At 42.7% G+C, this 19711-nt stretch overlaps 1 protein-coding gene across 2 annotated transcripts in view; it reads right to left on the reverse strand.

Moving 5' to 3' along the window:
- Positions 1 to 19711, reverse strand: part of BOD1 (biorientation of chromosomes in cell division 1) — a 316515-nt gene that overhangs the window by 166077 nt on the left and 130727 nt on the right. The window contains exon 3 of one of the 2 annotated variants that reach the window (XM_044069123.1): positions 9660 to 9792. The exons of the other annotated variant lie outside the window; for it this stretch is intronic. Within the exon in view, the coding sequence (XP_043925058.1) occupies positions 9660 to 9792 (133 nt within the window). The remainder of the gene's footprint in view (positions 1 to 9659; positions 9793 to 19711) is intronic. 2 annotated transcript variants of the gene reach the window in all.

Here is a 19711-nt window from a genome sequence, read left to right on the forward strand (position 1 = left end):
TCGACTGCCTTTCTCTCCTTTTCTTTGTGATTTTTATGTACTCTGGTAGTCGGATTGCTATCAGATGAATTCTCTGGGTAGTTAAATCTGTTTCCAAAATACTTAGATGCAAAAATATACAGACACTTAATAGTGCGTTGGTTAAATCTAGCACAAAACAGACAGCCAGGCACCTTGTGATCAGGGCCTAGGCAAGGAATACAGTATAAATGGAAATCCTTATGAGGTATTTGCTTCCCACAAGTAATATAATTATTAACTTTTTCTGACATCGGTAAAAATCAAGAAAAAAGTTTCCCCAACGGGGTACTTAGCTTTATTGAAGACTTCGGTTCAGAAACTCAAACGCGAATATTTCAGTTGTCCGCTGACCGGCACTTGCGAAATGCTTCTGCTTCGGGCACCGCGCAAGAAAGACTAAATAAAATGGCGTTGGCTGCATGTTTTATACCCCTGACGACCTGACGTCATGGAAGAGGAGACAGCAATCGACACAGGACCCAAGACTTTGGAATTCAGGCCGACTGAGGGCAACCTGCCAGCAGATTACCCAAATGTAATGACTGCAACAGTGAAATACGAAGAACATGTTTCGATTAGCATTTATTTGCTGTTTTCTGCCAGCTACTGGGTTATTTTTCAATTTTGTGCTTTACTGCCATACTTTGGTTTTTTGATATTACAGGAGGGGTTAACATAGGCAAATGACTGGTGCCAAAGCCATAGTCTAAAACTAAATGCAAAAAAGTGCATTATTATCCCCTTTGGCAAAGCAGAATTCCCGGCTAATTGCAATATTAACAGCACCCCCCACCCCACCTCAAGTTCAAACCCAGTGGTGTGAGATCTGGGAACACAGGTAGACAGCAATCTGAACTTTGATCACCAGGTTTCCACAGTGGTAAGGAAAGCCTTCAGTGTTGCGCATCTCATAAGTATGGGCAACACATCCAGGTCTATGGATGCTATAACTTCATTGTACTCCATCCTCATTAGACCATTAATAGAGTACAATGTTCCCTTCTGCATGTACCTCTTCGGATACCTGCAGCAGATGGAGGGACCACAGAGATTTCTAACCAAGAAAATACAGGACCTCCAAACCATGACTTGCATGAATAGACTGAAAACCTGGTCACTGTACTCTGTATCATATAGGCTGCTGATAGGTGACATGTGTCTGGCCTACAGGGCAGTCTCTGACCCTGCCATGATGGATATGTTTCACAGCCGCAAGTCAAATGGCACAAGAGTCCCTTGCTCTAGGGATCTTAACCCAGCCTGTGACATTAACAGAATATGCTGGAGAGAAAGATGCATCTCAGCGATTGCCGTTATTCTGGAATAAACTTCCAATTCAGGTGAAGCAGAGCTTCTCACTGACCCTATTCAAGCACAACCTGGACAAATGTATGGGAGACCGTAAATTCACCTCGGGGGTGACACCCATGTCCCTCACGGACAGAGGTAGTCTGTTTATCACAGACTCACTCTGTGAATTACATCCATCTAACCAGGACAATTGAGGCAACTCGGGATTAACATGGCTAGGCTTGGAAGGGGTCTAGGGACGCTAGCCTAGTAACATCCTATGAACCTAAGATGAAGTGCCTGAGGTGAGTGGGAAGGATACACACTGTGGGAAAGATAAAGAAATAAGGACACCAGAGAAGAAGCCAAAGTTGCTCCAATTGCAGAAAAGGTCAAAGAGAACAAATCATGGTAGTTTGAGCATATGTGCAGAAAATGAGAAGACAATATGGTGAAGATGACTTGTGACAGAGAAGAAAGCAAGAGGAAATGGGGGCATCCAGCAAAGAAATGGCTGGACTGTGTGAGGGAAGACCTAAGACAGTTAGGCATGACCATCAAACAAGATAGGAGAGTGGCACTGAATCAAAAGAGAGAGAGACAACTGACGACACCTACAACTCCATGTACAAAATGGAAAAAGGGGGTTGATGATGACGACTGTGGTGGAGAATATGGGCTAGATAGTGAGTTAGAGATGGCATGGAATGAGGTATGGAAGGGCAAGGAGACGCAGGGTTATTGGTGGGGCTAGAAGAGCTCACATTTGGATAGGATTGTAAGCAAGGTAGATGCTCAGATTACAAGGATGAGAAGGAGGCCTCTGGAATCGTATGGGAGAGAAGTATTTAGAGTTGTATTAAGATGCAAAGGAGGGTAAAAGACAGGTGTTAAGTATGGAGGCAGCACAAAAGTCTAGAGTTTGGTAACTTGAAGGACTAAGGAGAGGAAACAACTGGAGATGAGGGAGACAGTTGGCCTGAGAGTGGGTGAACTGGGAAACGGGGTCATTGCTGTGACAGTTATTTTTTTATTAATGGTATAGAGTGTGGAAGGACTGCTTGAGCCAAATACATAGAGCTTAACAAGGGTTGAGTGAGAGACTTCTGACACTAGCTACATAGTAGTGAGTGTGGACAGGTAGGAAATATAAATAGTGGGACTTCTTGAAGCTGGAGAAAGAAGTCTTTGGAGAGTGCTGCCAGCATGTCATGTGTGGCTTGTGCTACTCCAGAGATGGAATGAAACACCAATAAAGGTGAGGAAAGGAGGTACTGTGGAGCTAAAAATTTGCTGGAAATGTGAAATAAGAGAGTGGACAATATGCACAGATGGTGGTATAAGAAAGTAACACACTGTACTGCAGTTTAGACAGTTACGGGAATAGTGAGACAGAGTGTTAAAACAGGTCACAGGAATTATGCCTTTCTAGGTGGCAAACAAATTCCTCAGGTCAGGACACTAGGATAAGATTTTTAAGGTTCATGATTCACTGAGTAGATGCGACTGCCACACAGTGGAAAGCTTACAGTCAGTTTGGGCTATTTGGTGAAAGTAATATAAGAGGGTTATGAAGATCAACTGCAACAGTGCAGTGCAGGCAGTCTGAAGAAAAGGCTGAAAACCTTATGGACGTAGTTTGTACTGCACTGGGGTTTAGTACAATACTCAACTGCAGGATCCCATGACCATGTGCTCTGTTCTGCTATCTGTATAAAATGTGATGCATTTTATGTCAGAAAAACTACCAGAAAACTACAGAGAATAATCCAGAAACAAACAAAATGACATAAACCAGAAGTATAGCCTTGCTTGCAAAGAGTTTAAAACATTATTTTATGTGGTAGATTATGTACCTGAACATGAAAGGTGGAGAAATAGAGATGAGCAGCTTGATTTAAGAGTATAACTGACAAGTTTAAGTTAAATGCATTTATTCCACCAAGTTTAAGTGCATCAATAAATTATAAACAACTTAACATTCTGTGCATTATGTAAGTTGTTTGACGTAACTGAATTCAACAATACGTGAAATAATATATAAAATACCAACTTAAACTTATTACAATAGTTGATTGGACATGGAGTCATGCAATTTGTTTTTCAAGTGTATTTGTTTACACATGAATGTGAGAATCTGAAAGTCAGAATATAAAATTAAAATGTTACTGATTTTCATGATAAATAAAAATTTCAACTGATTTTCACAGCTATCTGTTGAAGATGATTTGAATTATTAAAAAAAGCAGTATACAAATCAGGTAATCTAAGTGAAATTATCTGAAATTAGTAAGTCACAAAGAAGAAAAATATATATAAAATATTAATGTAACAATAAGGTCAGAGTTGTTACAATAAGGTGTGTGCATTTACAGTGACTGAGTGAGAAAAAGTACATTGCTTGTGCTGTCATGTTGTGTATACTGTATCTAGGAATTTGGTGACTGAAAAAAAAGGGAGGGGAAAAGAAAGACGGTAGCAGCATGTATGGGTTAGACGGAGCCAAAGAACAGCAATTTAGCAATATGAGGTTACATGCTAGGATGAACAGATTTAAGGATAAATCAGTCATACGCATAGATATAATAGAAGTAGAAACATTTAAACAGATGAAGTCACCGTTAGCTGGTGCTTTATTAACAGTGATCACTAAAACAAGGGCAACAGTACATATTTTAGTGCCTGCTCTCTTCTTAGCTCATTCCAAGCTCCCTGTTACCGTTCTCATTCCTCCAATTCTCTCAACTAGAGTTCTGCTTTACAATACTGCTTCAGCACTTACCACACTCATCACCCAGATCCAACCCTGACCAGTTCTCCTTTACTACCTGCCCAACTAGTTTTTGTTAATTGTTTATGCTGTGTGCCATCTCTCTAGTCCTATGTGTTCCACTTAGTAGTCTTATTTATTTTACATTTACCATGAAAGTCTGTCTGGACACCAGTCCTTTTTCAGCTGAGGCCTAGGGAGAAAAGCTCCACATAAAATGGAAAATGTTGAAGTACACAAACAAGCTCGCATATAACACAAAAGATATTTTAAATTCACACGAAACATTTGGTAACAGCAATTATGCACATAATGATGAAACTGATCAACATAGCTGTCAGAAATTACAGTTGTGTACACTTGCCATAAACGTAGATGTTAGAGTGTATTCACTGTTGCAGTCATCACACTTGGGTTATCTGCATGCAGGTAGCCCTCAGTCGGCCCGAATACCAGGCACTTCGTATTTCTGCATCAGATGCTGTTGCTCCTGGACTGAGGTCGTAAGGGATATAAAAATAGGCAGCTGACGCCATTACATCAGTTTTTCTTGCCCCAAATGTCAGGAGCCCCCAAATAGGGACATAGGTTATGGAGGGGAAAACACCACCAGTAAAAAGTAACTAGTAGTAAAAGTAACCAGTAGTAATAGCCATAGAGAATAGAGAAAGAGAGAGATGGAGAAAACCAGGGGGCTGGAGGGAGGGAAATCAGGATTGCAACAGTGAATACACTCGAACATCTACAGTTATGGTAAGTGTACACAACTGTACTATGGTCTTCGTGTTTCACTGTTGCAGTCATCACACTTGGGTGTATTCCCAAAGCTGAGGAAGGGTGGGGGCAGACAAGAAGAGTTAAAGCTGGCTAATAGGCCTCGCATGCTGTAGCAAAACCTGCCCTGGATTTGGAAAAGATAGGTAGGTGGTAATAATTGGTGAAGGTGTGTACACAACTCTAGGATGTCCTTGGTAGGGACTCCCCTGAGAAATGCTGTAGAGATAGATGTTGCCCTAGTGGAACGTGTTCTGACCCCCTGAGGGGTTGGTTTTCCATGGTGCTTGTAGCAGAAATGGATGTGGTGCTATCCATTTGGAAATAGTTTGCTTTGAAATGGCCTTGCCCTCTGCCCCTGTTGCAAAGCTGACTAGTAACTGGTCAGATTTTCTGAAGGGCTTAGTCCTATATCAAGGTAGGACCCGAGCTATCTGTGCACGTCAAAGTGCAGGATCCTTTCCCCTTTATTCTGAGGATTAGGGAAGAAGGCTGGCAAATGGATGGATTGGCCGAGAGCCACACTGGACACCACTTTAGGCATAAAGAAGGGTTAGTCCTGAGGGAAACTGTCAGCAAATAATGAAGGGTTCCACAGCCATCAGTGCTTGTAGCTCAGACACTCTTCTAGCTGAAGTGATGGCTAGAAGCAAGGCTGTTTTCCAAGAGAGGAATTTTAACTCTGCTGAAGCAGCAGGTTCAAAGGGGGGGGGGAGCTTTTCCAGTACAAAGTTAAGGTCCCAAGCAGGGGTGGGTGCTCTCCTTGGTGGCATTTGTTTGCCCCTCTCAGGAACTGTTTGATGAGAGGGTGAGAGAATAGAGGTGGCTCAGTGTTGTAATAAGCAGAGATGGCAGAGGCATGGATCTTAATGGAGGAGAAGGATAAGCCTCTGTGCTGTAGTTCTGCTAGGTAATCCAGGATTAGAGGTAAGGAGGGCAGTGCTGTATACTCTCCTTTAGACTGAATCCAAGAACAATACATTTTCAACTTATCAGCATAGGATTTCCTTGTACTGGGCCTTCTGGTTTCAAGGATGATGTCCAGCACCTGTTTGCTTAGGGTTGCTGGTGAAGTATTCAAGAAATAAGCCAGGCAAGATTTAGGGTTTGCAATTGTGGATGCAAAATCTGTCCCTCCTGCGGATATTGCAGGATTGGGGTCTGATGTAGGTGCCAGAGTGGCACCATTGTCAGGTTGCGCAGGAGTGGGTACCAGTGCTGGTGTGGCCAGTCCGGGGCAATCCGAATTGTCCTTAGCCTGTCTTGTTTTATCTTAAGTAATAAATACTCTTGAGAGAAAGGGCAGAGGGGGAAATGGGCATAGACGGAGGTTTTTCCATTGAAATGACAGAGCATCTACTTTCCAGGCCCTGCTGTGAGGGTTCCTGGTACAGAATTTGCTGAGCTGGTGGTTGTAGGGGGAGGCAAAGAGATCCACCTCTGGGGTCCCCCATTTCTGAATCAGAAGGTTGAAGGTGCTGGGCTCCAATTTCCACTCGTGTGAGTCTAGGAGATTTCTGCTCAAGTCATCTGCCAGTGAGTTTTGTTTGCCTGGCAGGAACTGAGCTTGTAGATGGACTTGATGCCCAAGGCCATGTTCCACAGGGCCATGGCTAACCTGCAGAGTGGGTAGGAATGGGTTCCCCCCTGCTTGTTGATGTACCACATAACTGTAGTGTTGTGTTTTTATCAGCAGTTGTCCTGGAAAAAGTAGGGATCTGATAGCTGTCAGGGCATTCTGTACCGCTAGCATCTCTTTTTGGTTGATGTGCAGATGAATTTGACTTGGGCTTCACTGGCCCTGAATACATCTGCCAGCAATGTGAGCCCCACATGCATAGTCTGATGCATCTGTTGTCAGGGTCTGGGCGGCGTGGGGTTGAATAAATTGGCAGTACCTTGTTGTGGCTGCATGCTTCTGCCATCAAAGGAACTCTGTCCTTAGACAGGGTATGATAGGAAAGACTTGTTTCCAGGTCCTGAGAATGTTGGCACCCAAAGACTTTTTAAGTACAATTGAAGTTTCCTCATATGGAGTCTTGCATATGGCATTAGCAGTATACATGAGGCCATGACCCTAGGGCTTGCAGTATTTTTCTTGCAGATAGCTGGGTTCTGGTGGCCAATTGCCTGAAGTAGCCTGTCAGACTTGCTTTTCTGAAGTAAGGAATGCCATCTGGGAAGTTGTGTCCAAGCTTGCTCCCAGGAATACATAGGAAGGCACTGTTGCAGAGTAAGCATTCTGAATTTTGGTACCACCAGAAAGGTATTGAGAATAGAAAGATCCAGGATTGGGCACCAAGAGCCCTCTTTCCTGGGTATCAGGAAGAGTCTGGAGTAGAATCCTTGACCCCTCTGTTCTACTGGAACAGGCTGAATAGCTCTGATGTTGAGCAGGGAAAGTATTTGGTTTTGAGCCTCTGCCCACTGGGTTGGAGAAAGGTCTGGAAATCCGCTTGGGGTTGGCAGTGAATGGAAATAAAATTTGTACCCTCTGGGATACAATGTTGAGGACCCATCAGTCCTGAGTGATGGACATCCAGTTTTTTGCATGAAGGGCAAGTTTGCCTACTAGGGGCACAAGCAATTCGGCAGGGCCGAAGCGTAGTAAGGGAGTCATTGTGAGCTTTTTCCATAAGGAGGTGGCTTACCACTCCCTGCTTTAACCTCATCTTCAAATTCTGTTTCTTGCAGAAGCACAAATGTCACTCCTCCCTGGTTCAACCTCACAAAAATCTCATCCCATTTTAAAAGTTCCTATCCCTCACCTACCCGACTAAGCACTTCTGTAGCTAGGCCCAAAGATACTTCAGTAGTGACAGACAAATCCCCCCGCCCCAATCCTGACTTCTCCTTAGGTGCTGGTTCACAGAAAATGACAGCTTCTAGACAGGGCTCCCTCATATCGGAGTCTTACTATTCTGTTCATCCTCCCCCAAAGCCTCATCGTCATCATTAAATACCTAGACTATCCTTGCCTCAATATTTTTTGCTAGTCTTCCTTCCATATCCTTATTCTTTACTGAAATCATCCCTTGCTACACCATCAACAATAATGCACCCTTTACTCCTGGTGCCACAGCTTAATAAGCGATCAGTATGAAGTCCTACTTTGAGCTTGCAGCTTGGATGAGATTACGCATTCATTTATGCATCTGTCAAAGTATATATGGCTAAAGAAGACAGGAAGGTGGACTTAGGTGAGGGAGAAGCTTTAGAATCTCCATGGGCACAGGAAAATAATTTTCTTGGGTGGTGAAAGCCAGGGTACCTTTTTGGCTAGGCTTGTTATAGGCCTTAAGGCCAATAGCCTAGTACCTACCTATGAACCCTACAGTTGATTTATCCAGTTACAACTCAATCTTAGTTAAAAAAATAAATAAATACAATTATACATATACATATATATTGATGCTGACTTCATAATTTAGCTGTAGGCAGCAAGGAGGCACAAACAAATATCATTTGATCAAATCTTATTGCCCTGCTCTTACAGAGATAACCTGAAAATACTTAAGACAAGTATACTCTGACACACCAAGCAGGCCGAAAAGAGTTACAAATACATGATCTACTAATACAGATGCATTAGTGTGATGCCATGGTAAGTAGCTATTACACTGTACAAAGAAAGTAATACATAACCATGGGTATCATTGATACTCAGAAGTAAATGCAGCAGGTTGGACAAGCAACTGTTTTATAATATACAGAGCACTACTGCCACCTGGTGGTAAAGTTTGTGTTACCAACTAAAGATAACTCCAAAAGGTCAATTTAAGATTTTTCCAACAGCACTTTAGACAGCAAATATAAACCAGGAAGCTTGGCATATAACTATACTCAAGACGACACATTCCAAAGCAGCTCCTACCAGAAAAAACCCTAACCTCTCTCACCAGCAAATTATGACATCAATAAAAGATGAAGGCCCACTGATGTGCCTTAAGCGCCACAGAGAAAAACTTTACTGACTAATAGAATGCAATTTTAAACCACTGTATTGAAAATATTTTATATATTTTTTTAGTTTTCAGAGGTAAAATTTGCATATCCTAAATTGTCTTAAACAAATGACTGCAAGTATTTTTGTACATACTTGTGTTGCTGGGGTCTTTCTAGTAGGATCCTTCATCTACTCAGATGTATTTTTTCTTCTATGGTTGTTTCAGATATGTATAGCACAGAGTACTTTCCAAGCAACAGTACCATATTATAGGGTCATAGGTTGGTACTAGGCTATCGGCCCTAGGGCCTATACAAGCCTAACCAAACAATTCCCAGGATATTTCTTCCCACAATATTTACTTCCCTGGACCCCTGTCTAGCAGGGCGACTGACGTGATCCCCGGGGTGAATTTTCTATCTCCCATCCAATTGTATAGGTTAAATAAACAGCCCTTGCAGGTCTTGAACCCAGGACCCTGCACACCATAGTCAAAGCAATTTACCAGTAAGCCACCTCAGCTTAAAAAACAAAACTAACCTAACATCATTTGTTAGTCAACCTGATTAATGAAAAGTAAGCAAACTGATGCTCATAACATTGTCAAAACATTAGCTGTGACACTCTCGTTGGTTTGTCTTATAACTGTGCACATGTTGTAGCAACAGCCGACTTCAGAGATTCTCTGTGAAGCATCTCTTAATATGTACTGCTAACATCTTGTAAGTTTAAGTACTTGTCACTGATCCCATACATATTTCTTCGAAGCACTTCCAGTATACCACATAGCTAACAACCACTTGTAGGACACTGTATATATAAACTCCCTTACAGCCCTCCATACACAGTTCCTCTTACCAGTGGATGCCCAAAATCAAGGGATTTTAAACAGACTCTGCACGCTCTCTGGCCTTCATCATGCAAGCTCAACCTCCTGTGCACTGCTAAAAAGGACAAGACCCTGCAGCCTTTTACATTTCTTTCATTGCTCCTAGGACAAAATTAACAATATATTAATGACTCAAACATTTAAGCAGACAAACATAAAATACAGGGTCTTCACCCAACTCTTCCCTAACAGCTTTATTTCATTGCTGTTTCAGTGTTTTAGTTTCTTCTCAACATCAGTCTCTAACAACTTGCCTTTTCTTTGGGGTAACACCTCAGTTTTGAGGACATCACACACCAATAGATTAGAATGCCATATAACACTTCATACTGAGTGCAGAAGTGACAGTGCTCTTACCTGGATTCATAATTCAAATGCACGTTAACTGGAGAAGAAAGTCATTTTACCTGGCCAACCTTAACACGCCGATAGTGTCTTCACCTTTCCCTGCACTAAAGCGACAGCAAAACACGTGAAAGGCAGTGTGTACTCGTTTGTGTTGGGGGTGTCAAAATTATAGCAGACTATTCATATGTTTATATGATCTTTCATAATCTGATAATAGCATGGCTCAGATGATGCAGGTAGGGAGTGTGATGAAGGACTTCAAGTACAGTCTGTGCAAGGCAATCAAGATAAGGACAACTTATTGATCCAGTTTTATGGACCTATACCACATTTTGTAACTTGCACATTTTTACAACAAAGTCAGAAATGAAAGACATGCAACAGGTGACAATAGGAGGAATCAACTGCATTAAAATGCAGGGACATGATATACACTAGTGGAAATATAAGTAGTTATTATTAAATAGTCAGAAAGTTTAACATCATGTAACATTTCCATGTAAAATGGGTTACATGTAACCATGGAGAGGCATAACAATGCTCATGGTGAAGGGTTATCACAAGTGCACCCAAATTGGTTCTACTCTGAGTAGCAGCTTGCTGACTGCAACCTTGCCAATCTCAGCAAGTGGGAAGATATAAAACTTGTCTAATGTGCAGAAAGAACTGCCAATAGTAAGAGACTATGTCACGTGCACAGCAAGCAGACATGCAGCACCAAATTGAAAGAGAGAACAGGGTGGCTGCATCCTCTGCACCACCAGGCTTTGTACCAACACCTGGGTCCTAAAACAAACTAGGAAACTGTGAACACTATTTTCTCTTCATAATTTTTTATGCAGCTTTACAGATGTAATTAACTTTAAGGGTTGCAGGGGTAAAGTGCATCACATATAAAGTAAAGCAAAGTCCCCTGCAAAAATAAGGTGACATTAAGCACCACTGGAGGTTGTGGCCACAAGGAACTATTTCTCAGCTAGGCATGCTTCAGTCACACCAAAGACAGCCCTGAGTCCTAGCACCCTGTGTTTCGATACACAGAGATCAGCAACAAGGTTGGTGGGCATAGTTCTAAACCCAAGCCAAGGGTGCACCACCACCATTACACTCCCAAGTGGTTAGTTAGGTTCATCAGCCCACAGACAACCGTTTCTTTTTCAAACTTCAAGAAACCCTGCTGAAGTTTCCTCAAAATCCTCCAAAACATATTTCACATAATCAAGAGTAAGTGCTAAAGAAAGCTGAAAAAGCAGGAGACAAAGATGGGTTATCATAAGTGCAGAGTAAGCTGTTCATCGATATTAACAAGCCTGCTGCCTAACTTGTCATTGGTCCTCTTCCTGATTTAAAAAAGTTTCTCCAGCCTACTTCACATCCACATATGGATGTGCTCTTAATACAAAGCTATCACCACGTGGGTTCTATTGGTATGGTCAATATCTGTTTAACTGACCACATTTGGTCAACTATGATCAGTCAACAGGTGCGAGAAACTGATAATCCCCGGGTAGAGGAATATTCTCTTTCCCCGGGGGATGTGCAGTCCTGGAGGTAATAAGGATAATTACCAGGTAATGTGGAGGGATGTTTTTTTTTTTTTTGTTTTTTGTTTTTTGAAGTAATATTTGCATGTGCCAAGAAGCAAACTCAGCGCATGTGAACTAGGAAGTACATGTTTCCATTTTAGACAGAGTAGTTTACCTTCAGAATGTTGACATTCATGTTAGTCGGCCAAATGAAGGTAAATCCATTATACGCAATCTACTACATAGTACAGCATAAGGAGATGCACCTAAAACAGTAGGCCTAAGCACTGCAACCATCCTACATATAGCACTCTCAAGAAACTATGCCTTAACAAAGCTGGTGGTACACAGACTTGGCATTAATAACACTAATTACCCTGCATTAGTCCTTAACACAAAAGGTACTGTGTGATGAGTTAATAAAGTAATTTTATCAACGTTTCTCTTCTTTTTCACGTTTCTCTTCTTTTTCTTTCATTTATCTAATGCATTGTTTAAATGAGTGTGACAATAGCATGTTAACCTACAAAACCTGTAACTCTCTGTGCTACCATCTTGATTTCCCCGTTACACATCAGCATTTCTCCAAGATTCTCTCAGGAGGATGAGCCTCAACCAGTAAGCCAAATCATTAAAGGATATAAATATGAATAAGGTCAAATCCTGCAACATGATACTCTGCAATCACTAACACCTTATAATCTGCATTCCAAGATAAAAGAGGGAAGTGAAAAGATTGTGGCCACTATTAAAGCCAGACGGCATAAGAGAATTCAAGTCTCCTACCATTACATTGTCAGTCAGGATGGCAGCTTCTTGATCTTCAGGACCTTCTGTGCGGGTAGGAAAACAAAGGTCAAATCACACAAGGCTGATACAGAAAAGATCAGCAGACGCTATGGCAGACATTAACTTGCAGAAAGAAATAACTGACAATTCTGTCTCCTTTTTATTAAGGAGATTATTTAAATTATTAATTATAGGGCATGAATGAACACATGCTTTATATGCAGGGGACCCCCCCATACCCCTTCATGTTGTGCACTACTGACTTAAATGTTCTATTACCAAACTCATACCATCTTGCACATGCAGCATTTCCACTAACATCAGCTATTACTCCTTTTCTAAGGCAGTATAAGGTAACCCCCCCACACACAACTGACAAATACAGATTTAAACTGTTTAACACTGAAATAGGGAGTACAAAATAATTAGGTTGCACACACAGCCAATCAGCTGCAATTTGCATCTCGGACGTCAATACATTCTGCAGCAACTGTCTACTTTCAAGCTTTTAGCTCCAACATTTAAGAGTAAATCTCAGTAGACAAGACAGCCACGACTGAGTGCCCAACACGGTCTAGTAAAAAGGCAATTCTCTAAGAATGGTGTTCACATCAGCTCTGTGGTGCAGGGGAATACAGGCTTGACTACACCATAAGAAAACTAGGATCCATTAGCTGTCCTGCAGCTGATGAGGCTGAAGAAAATTGAAGAGGCTGTACCTATTTACTTCTCTCAAAGTGGGAAGGAAAGGGCATATGCCTGGAAAACAACTGCCCATTCAAGCTCTTTAGTGGAGACTGCACAGCAGGGTCAACATGGCTGTGGGCTTGCATCACTTGCAAAGGCAACTGACAGTCTGCACACCCATGGAACAGACAACCCCACAGATGTCCTTGGGCTTACAGGCATGCACAGAGAGGTCATGTGGTAGGCAAAATACAGTTGTGTACACTTACCATAAATGTAGATGTGAACAGTGTATTCACTATCGCAGTCCTGACTTGTGGGAGTTCATGCCATGGAAGCCCTTGGCCAGCCCAACTACTAGAGTAAAAGCCTTGCCTCTTCCTATGACCAGCAGATGCATTTGACGGACGTCAGTATGCTGGAGTATAAGTGGAGTCTGTCTGCATCATTACCTCAGCTGTTTTCTTGCCCCTTGTAGTACAGACCCCCCCCCAACAGGAGCAGTGGGTCAAGGCCAGATCGATAGGGCAAGGATCCCTAGGCAGGAGGGAGTGGACAGCAGGGGTCCACGGTACATGGACCAGCAGGTCAAGACTAGATGAATATGGCAAGCATTTCTAAGCAGACAGGAGTGTAGAGGAGGGATCATCTGTACAGGAGAAAAAGAATAGCAACCCAGTAGGCTATGGGGGGTGGGGGAATAAGAGTAAAGAAGATCAGATAGCAGGTCCTCTTTCTCTTGGTAGGTATGCCCTGCATGGAAGTAGTAGAGAGACCAGCTGTCCCAATGGAAAGGGCCCTTCCAGACACAGGAGATATCCTTCCCTGATGAAAGAAAAAAAAAAAGTGCACCAGGAAAGACAGCGGGAGAAAGAATTCCCTTTGGGGCCTGGAAGATACAGGATCTCCTACGCTGAGAGAAGCACCGGTAACATTTCAATGCTCAGAAAAATCAGATGAGTTTGTAGAGGCCATGTAGTACGGTAGCTGTCTATGGAAGATTTGAGCAACAAAGGGTACCCTTCCCTCCATACTGGGGATTTGGAGAGAAGAGAGGTAGATGCCTGGGTAGAAAAAATGAGGAATCAGTCCCCAGCTTGGGTTGATTTTAAAATTAGGATTGAGGGTCGACAGAGTTAGAGATTCTATAACTGGAGAGAGAGGAAACAAGCAGGCAGGGTTCAGTGTCAAAAGATTACGTTTTTTCTACGACAAGGGTCAAGTAGCAAGACGGTGTATGAGTTCACCTGGGTGGCCAGGAGTGGAAGGCCCTAACAGAGGATCGGTGAAGGTAGGCGAGTGTGAGTATGAAGGATGAAACAGCTGAAACCTGAGCCTTGCAGGATTAGTGAGAAAAGCCTAAAGAAAGATGATATAAGAGTAGGATCGGCAGGAACAGATATTTTGTCCTTGCTGGGATCCTGATAGAAATGTGCATCCCCAGTACAAAGGCTTACTTACTATGTTGGTTCAGATTTTATTTAGAGCCAAGCCACCTGGCTTTCCCAAAGATGTCCTGCACAAGCTAATGCACAGAAGTGGGGGAGTAGGAGAAATGTTATCAGGATCATACTTGGAGTTCTGTCTCTGAAGTCGGTGCGGTAGCACCTGAAGCCGCAGAGACAGATGCAACCTCACTTAGACAGAATAACCTTCCAGCCAATAGACAGAGTAAGAAGGTATGCTCCAAGCTTATAGGAAGAGGGTTATAGCAGGAAGGCTAAGCAGAAGTACCAGAGTAGGAGTGGTCAAACTGGTGCTATAAATCAGTCCAGCAGTTTCACGATTGCTGGGTATTCTTGGGAAATGGGGCATTATGTAAGCCTAGCTTCATTGTGTGTTTTTACTAGTGGTGAGGAGTTTCATCTGTGGGGTCCCCCCATCCCTGGGTCATAAGAGGAATTTCCCAAGCAACTGCCACTTTTTGGTGCATACAGGCTTCTGATTTGTCTGCTTGTTGGTAGAGCACCCTGTGGATGAACTGAGTCCACCACTGCTATCCCCTATGGTTAAGCTGGTGGGGAATGTAACTCTATACCCATAGCTAGATGTTGAGGGTAGGGATGGTTTTCTCCCCTACATTTTTGTCTCATATGTGTGCGATTTTCTGTGAGCACGAATAGCACACTTTGGTTTGATTTCTGTTTTGGGTGCAAGAGAAACCCTTTGAGCTAATCGAAACTCCTATTATCCAAGAGCTTATTCACGTCAGTTACTGCTGTCACTAACAAAGGAAGTAGTCCTTAGAGAAATAAAGTTTGAGACTGCTGGTAGCAGAGTGGAAGGCTTGATGTTAGAGGAAAGTCCTAGGTATACCACACATTAATGCCCTTTTAGGCCACATACAAGTCTCTTCTGACAGAAGGAAGCTTTCGTTGTTGGCCCCCTACCTTGTGAAGGTACAATAGAGGTCTCCTCATGTGCATCCCTGCTTGGGGAGCAAGGAGATGGAAGTGGCAAAGTTGGCCAGAATTAAGAGAAGTTCCTGTCTGTAGGAAAATTTACTTCAACCCCCTTCACCACCCCTTTTACTCGCACACTTTACTGACTCTAACCCTCTTTACATCCCCCCTCTACCCCTTATAACTCTCTCTGTATTCTTTTTTTCCCCAGACAAATAAAGCTACCTGAACAGCCCTGATGCCGTCTGGCCCACTCTAGCTGGAAAGTCACCTACAGTCAAGTACCTCCAGCGTGCATCCCTCTCCAGTGAAAACCATCTAAGTATGTACAACTCATCTGTTAAGGATACCTGCTACCATTAGTCCTTGATTACTCCTGTGGTGGCGCTTACTCACCTGCAACCACATCCAGTAACTATTTTATCTTTTACACTTGTCTAGTTATCCCTTTTTCTTCCAGACTCCCTCTAATCTACCCCTCTCCTCTCTAACTTATACCTCCTACCTGAATTGCTCCTACTGCCTACCAAGCCCCTTTTCCCTGTCTGCTACTTTCTATCAAAGTTAATAGTGTTGTCAGTCCTGTACACCCCTCCTAGTTTTCCCCCCTGCTGTTTAAGTAATTTTGCCTCAACTTTTAGAGTCCTACTGATCTAAACATAGCCCAGCCACCTCTGCTCTTATCTAGAACTCCCTGCCTTTCATGCTCTCATTTCTGCCCTTTGTACCAGCTTCTCCGATTGTTTTCTGAGCCCTTCCTTGTGGCTGTAGCCCTGCTCCGTTCGCTCCCCTACCCTAATCCTATTCCCACCCACCCCATTATAAATTACCTTTATACCCAACTATCCCTCCCCTTCCTGTCCTACTATCCATTACAGCTCCACTTCCTGCAACTCACCACTCCCATCTCACTAATCTGTCAATCCTATCAACATCACTTCCTACACACCACCTACTCTCCCATCCCAACTATATTCTACTCTAACATGCAATATCTACTAACATATTCTACACTACTACCTTTTCTATCACCACCTCTTACCACTCCAATCTGTATGACCCACTCCAATGCTCTCCAACTTCTCACTCTTACAATATACCTTCAACTACATCATCTTTTACTATCTCCCCAGATCTCTTCACTATCTCTACCACAAGCCTATACAAACCACCCTTTTTACAAGTTATTAAGCCTTCCCCTAAAGTCAAAGCTACTCAAACTATCATTTACTACACTCTCTCCTCTCTCTAAACAACTACTCTGCTCTGGCAATGTCCATCCCATCCCTGGGCCCTCATCATCATCTCTCCCCTCCCTCACTCTCCCCAACACCACCTCCACAACTAACTCTTCACTGCCCTCATCTCACACCTCTAATAATAATCAGTTTCAGGCACAACAATCATCCCCAGTCAAAGACTTAACCATTTACTCTCTCTGAATATTCAAAGAATAACAAATAAGGGTACTGAGTTGCACTCCTGCATTGCTCTCAATACCCCAAACATTCTTTCCCTATCAGAAACCTGGCTTAAGCCACATATCTCAGACAGACAGTGAAATACTCCCACCGGGCTATAACATCTTCAGATCCGATAGACCTGTAAAAAAAGGGGAGGTGGCGTAGCCATCCTCTACTCTAACAACCTTAACATCTCTCCTTACACCTCCTCTATTCCTAACGTCCTCCCAGCAGAACTCATCATTCTCAACTGCCATCTGAACCCACATAAAAAACTTGCTATAGCTTCCATCTATCTTCCTCCTGGCAACAATCTGCCCATTCTTAAAAACATCCTATCCTGGTTCTCCCACAATATACCATATGGAGACACTTATCCTTAGCGGTCAACATAGATTGGTTCAACTCTCAACCGACTCTCCCCAACTCAGCATCAACCTTCATGGGCGCCACCAACTTACATCTTCACCCACTCAATTCAATTCCATAAAAATTCTACTTCCAGCTCCATAACAGACTGGATCCTAACCAATACCCCCTACCACTACCACAATCCCACCACCTTACCCAATTCTCTTAGTGTCCATCTCCCTACCTCCATCCTTAGACCACAACCATCATACTCCCAAACCCTACCTTATCAAGGACTGTTGAAAACCATCTACTTTCAACTCTTCCCACTTCAACTCTATTCTCCACAACACAGATTGGTCCATCCTTAAACAGCTCCCCATAAATGATGCTGTCAGCACTTTCAAGAGCATCTTCTTGAGTACTCTAGACTCCCTAGCTCCATCTAGGAAGATGAGAATAAAATCAAATCATGCTCCCTGGCTCTCCAAAGAGACCAAGTCCCTTATGAAACAAAGAGACCATGCTTTGAAAGCCTGGATTAAAACTAAACAACCACCTATTCTTCTCAAATATAGACAACTGAAGAACCTTACAAAAAAACTTACCACTAATGACAAAAAGTCATACTACAGTTCTGCCCAGCTTAACAATAAATCCAATCCTCGTAAATTTTGGTCAACTCTCAACAACATTCGCTATCCTGGAAGTTCCACTAATCCCGCCCCATACCCAAACTCTTCCCCTCTAGAAACTGCCACCCTCTTAAACAAACACCATCTCTTCCATCCAAAATCTCATAACCACTAGTCCTAACTCAGCTTCTACACCTGCCCCTAGTCTAACTAGCACAACTTTGTTCTGCTTTCTGCCTGTTCCCACTACTTATATCAAATCTCTACTACTAAAAACTAAAACCATGCTCTCCTTCCACTAACAAATTACCTCCTACATTCCGCAAACTTGCTGCTGACTCTATTGCATACCCTATATCTATACTAATAAACAGATCCATTTTTGACTCAACTGTCCCCACCCTCTGGAAATCCTTCTTTACTATCCCTCTTCATAAAGGTGGAAATTCCACTGAACCTTCTAACTATCATCCTATTGCCATTCACTCCCCCCCCCTCTAAGATACTAGAAAAATGTATCCACTCTCAGCTTCTCAATCATCTCCTTAACCACCACTTGCTTACCCCTACCAAACACAGATTTCATCCCCACCACAGCACCACCACTGCCCTCCTCTCCTTCACACACACACACCATTGCAGAGGCCCTAAACAACAATAAACTTATTTCTAGTCTCTTCCGAGATCTCTCCAAAGCTTTTGATACAGTCTCTCATCCTTTACTATTATCCAAACTTGCTAACCTACACCTATCCCCCTCCTCACTTGCCTGGTTCAACAATTACTTATCTGCCAGGGAACAATCTGTCAAATGGCTGTCAACCTCCTCCCCTTTTCTTCTCATCTCTACTGGTGTTCAAGGCTCCATCTTAGGACCCCTTCTGTTCAACATCTTCACCAATGATCTTTTCTCCTCTTGTAAAGATTCTTCACTCATTCAATATGCTGACAACTCCACACTTATCTCTACTCTAACATTTCTGAACTACACTCCCTAACCCAACAAGCCCTACTATCCACAGAACAATGGCTTTCTCACAACCTACTGATCCTAAATCCCAAAAAGATTAAACTCCTACTTTTCCTTCCCCATTCTCACCATAAAACCTCCTTGGTTATTACATCTTCTAAAAATACAACTATCCAACCTGAAAACCACACCAAACTCCTAGGGGTCATCGATAATCAACTAAAATTCAACCTACACATACACCAATGTATACAAAGAACACACTAGAAATTAGGCCTGCTTTAATCTGAACAAAAAATTCTTAACTCCTGATGCTAGACTTACTCTTGAACAGGCCCTCCTCCTCCCTACCCTCCTATATGCCGCCCCATTCCTTACCAATATTCAGGCCACCACTCAAACTTCAACAAACTTACCATAAAATAGCCAGATTCATTACTAACTCCCTATACAACTCATACCACTGCATTGCCTTAAACTCTCTCCAATAGCTTGAACTTCCCCAACTATTGCTACTTTATCAATTTCACATGCTCCACGCTATCCTTTATAAACCCTCCTTCTGTCCAGCTCTCTCTGCCTTAGTCTCTATCTACACTACATCCCGAACCCTCCGTACCTCTAATCAACAACTACTTGATATTTACCACCCAACAAAGTCAGTAGGCAAACTACTCTATAAACACCATCCACCCATGCCTGAACAGACTTTCCCCTTCACTTGCGTACAGTTTCACACACCTCCCACCTTAAAACCAAACTAAAACCATATTTTCTCAATTCCAGGACCTGCCCTTGCAATGACCTCACTTAGTCTCCCCCCCACACTCTCCCTTATTAAGGACCCTAC

Source organism: Protopterus annectens, chromosome 4.part0 (assembly GCF_019279795.1).
Source record: "Protopterus annectens isolate FY-2018-M chromosome 4.part0, PAN1.0, whole genome shotgun sequence".
NCBI lineage: Eukaryota > Metazoa > Chordata > Ceratodontiformes > Protopteridae > Protopterus > Protopterus annectens.